Below are 2,112 nucleotides of genomic sequence, written 5' to 3'. Positions count from 1 at the left end.
AGGTTTCAATTCTACCTATTTCTTAGCCTCTTGTGGTTTAGCCTTAGGTTGTGACTTGTTTAGGTCCTCCACTTATAGTGCTTGAACTAAGGGTAGAGGTGGGCTAGATTCAAAATATTGTGCATAGGCTGTAATCTCTTTATTGTCGTCATCTGTGGTGTTACTGTGAACTATGCATACTTTAAAAGGATCTTCAGGATATCTCTTGTGAAATTCCTCTTTAAATAGTTTATCTATAATGTCAATCCTTAAGTACTCATATGTGTTCGGCTTATATTTCATTGCTCTAACACAAGTTGAATTCTACTTCCTCATCTCCTACTTTGAGAGTTAACCACCCATTTTGAACATATATGATAGCTTCGGTGGTTGCCAAGAAAGGCCTTCCCAATTTAATGGGAATTTGAACGTCTTCCTCCATCTCCAGGACAACAAAATCAATAGTACTAAAAAATTTACCTACCTTGATGAGTATGTTGTCCAAGATGCTAATTGGGTACTTGAAAAACTTGTCTGCCAGTTACAATGAGATCATAATTGGTTTAAGCTCTCTAACATTCAGCTTTTGGCATATTGATAGGGGCATCAGACCCACACTTGCACCTAGATCACAAAGTATCGAAAAGCTTCCAAGGTCCTTGAGTTTTAGAGCCAGCTTGTTTCGTAAAATGGCATTGTATTCCTCCATTAGAGCAACTGTCTCATAATCCTCTATCTTTTTCATCTTTGAGAGGATTTCCTTTAAGAACTTCACATAGGATGGCACCTGAGATAGTGCTTTAGTAAAAGGAATGTTGATAATAAGTTTTGTAAAACTTTCAAAAACTTTCCAAACTACTTGTCCAATTTGGCCTCTGAAATCTTTATGGAAAAGGTAGAGAGGGCTCATATAGTTCAGGCAGCTTTGTTTTCTTGTTCTCCTACTCTTCCTTATCCTTTTTAGCTTCCTTCTCTTCTCCTTTGTTTGGTCATCAGAATCACCAAAAGTTTCCTCGACTGATTTTTATTTTTCTTCTGGTTGTCGCTCCTTTAAAATTGCCACTCCTTAAAACAACTACCTTACAATGCTCTTTAGGGTTCATCTCTGATTGACTTGGCACCTTACTTATGGCTTTGCTTCAAGAACTAGCTTACTGAGTAATTTGGTTCTTAAGCATTTTCTTGTGAGAAGCCAGTTGGTCCATTTTAAAAGCTAGTTGTTTTACCATTTCATTCTATTATTGTTGTGCTACTAAAAATCTTTTCATCATGGATTCCATGGTCAACTTGGATTCAGGCTATTGAGGTTAAAAAGGTGGTGGTGGTTGTGCTAAGTTCTATCCTCTATTCTAAAAACTAAGTGGTGGTGGTGGTTTATATCCCTATTGCTTGTTAATGGGCTGATTCTGCTAATTCTGCGAATTTGACCATGTGAAGTTCGGGTGGTTCCTCCATCCAAGGTTGTAAGTGTTTGAGTATGGATTGTTAATCTGCCTCTGAATGAAGTTTTCTCTATTATTCACATAGCTCATCTGTTTTATGGAGGGCTTATTATAGTTACTTGTAACACCCTCCCGATAGCAACTCCGTACATTCTACTGTTCTGGTGACCGGTGTCGGTCCGGACAGCTAGAACGTTCGGAAAAATATTTAAACTAAAGTCAGGAACCATAATTAACTCAAATATTAATAAGAAAAATTTAGTAAAAATTTTAGAAATAAAATACAACCAAGTCAAATGAGCCGGTGCCTAAGCGATGGGTAACTGCACTAAGTTACTGTTCGCAACTGTGAGCCCTAGAACCGGGGAAAAATTCATAAAATAATTTTTGGGACTCCAGAGAAGGGTCATTGAGGTTCCTATGACATTAGAATGCCAAGAAAATATTTAGAAAAATTTTTCAATCGGTACAGACAATTTTGACCCGTTAAGCCAAACGGAGGGCATTTTGGTCATTTCGCCTTCAGAGGCCATTTTTGGCCGACTTGTCCAGTTAAGTAAATAATTATCTTGATCTAAAATGTGAATAAATATTGTTGAAAATTGAATTGAAAATGAGTAGAAAAGAAAAGAAAAGAAAAATGAAAGAAAATTGGAATAATGACATCACATGATGTCATTAACATACCTCC

At 36.8% G+C, this 2,112-nt stretch overlaps 1 protein-coding gene across 1 annotated transcript; it reads right to left on the bottom strand.

Moving 5' to 3' along the window:
• Positions 1–286: 286 nt before the first annotated feature.
• LOC131179442 (uncharacterized) lies at positions 287–889 on the bottom strand. Its single transcript, XM_058146288.1, has 2 exons — positions 598–889; positions 287–513 (listed from the first exon to the last, which is right to left on the bottom strand). Exons 1-2 carry the CDS (start codon positions 887–889, stop codon positions 287–289), a joined length of 519 nt encoding a protein of 172 aa, XP_058002271.1.
• Between the last annotated feature and the right edge of the window lie 1,223 nt (positions 890–2,112).

The sequence above is a fragment of the Hevea brasiliensis genome, chromosome 4 (genome assembly GCF_030052815.1).
Source record: "Hevea brasiliensis isolate MT/VB/25A 57/8 chromosome 4, ASM3005281v1, whole genome shotgun sequence".
Taxonomy (NCBI): Eukaryota; Viridiplantae; Streptophyta; class Magnoliopsida; order Malpighiales; family Euphorbiaceae; genus Hevea; species Hevea brasiliensis.
Note: the sequence above shows the minus strand (reverse complement) of the source record. Positions and strands in the feature narration are given on the sequence as shown.

Bases quoted from the DNA above. Each gene is read 5' to 3' on its own strand.
- LOC131179442 (XM_058146288.1), bottom strand. From the start codon at position 889: ATGAGCCCTCTCTACCTTTTCCATAAAGATTTCAGAGGCCAAATTGGA. The intron at 514-597 runs GTGTGGGTCTGA...TGTAACTGGCAG, and splicing joins ACTTTGTGATCTAGGTGCAA to ACAAGTTTTTCAAGTACCCA.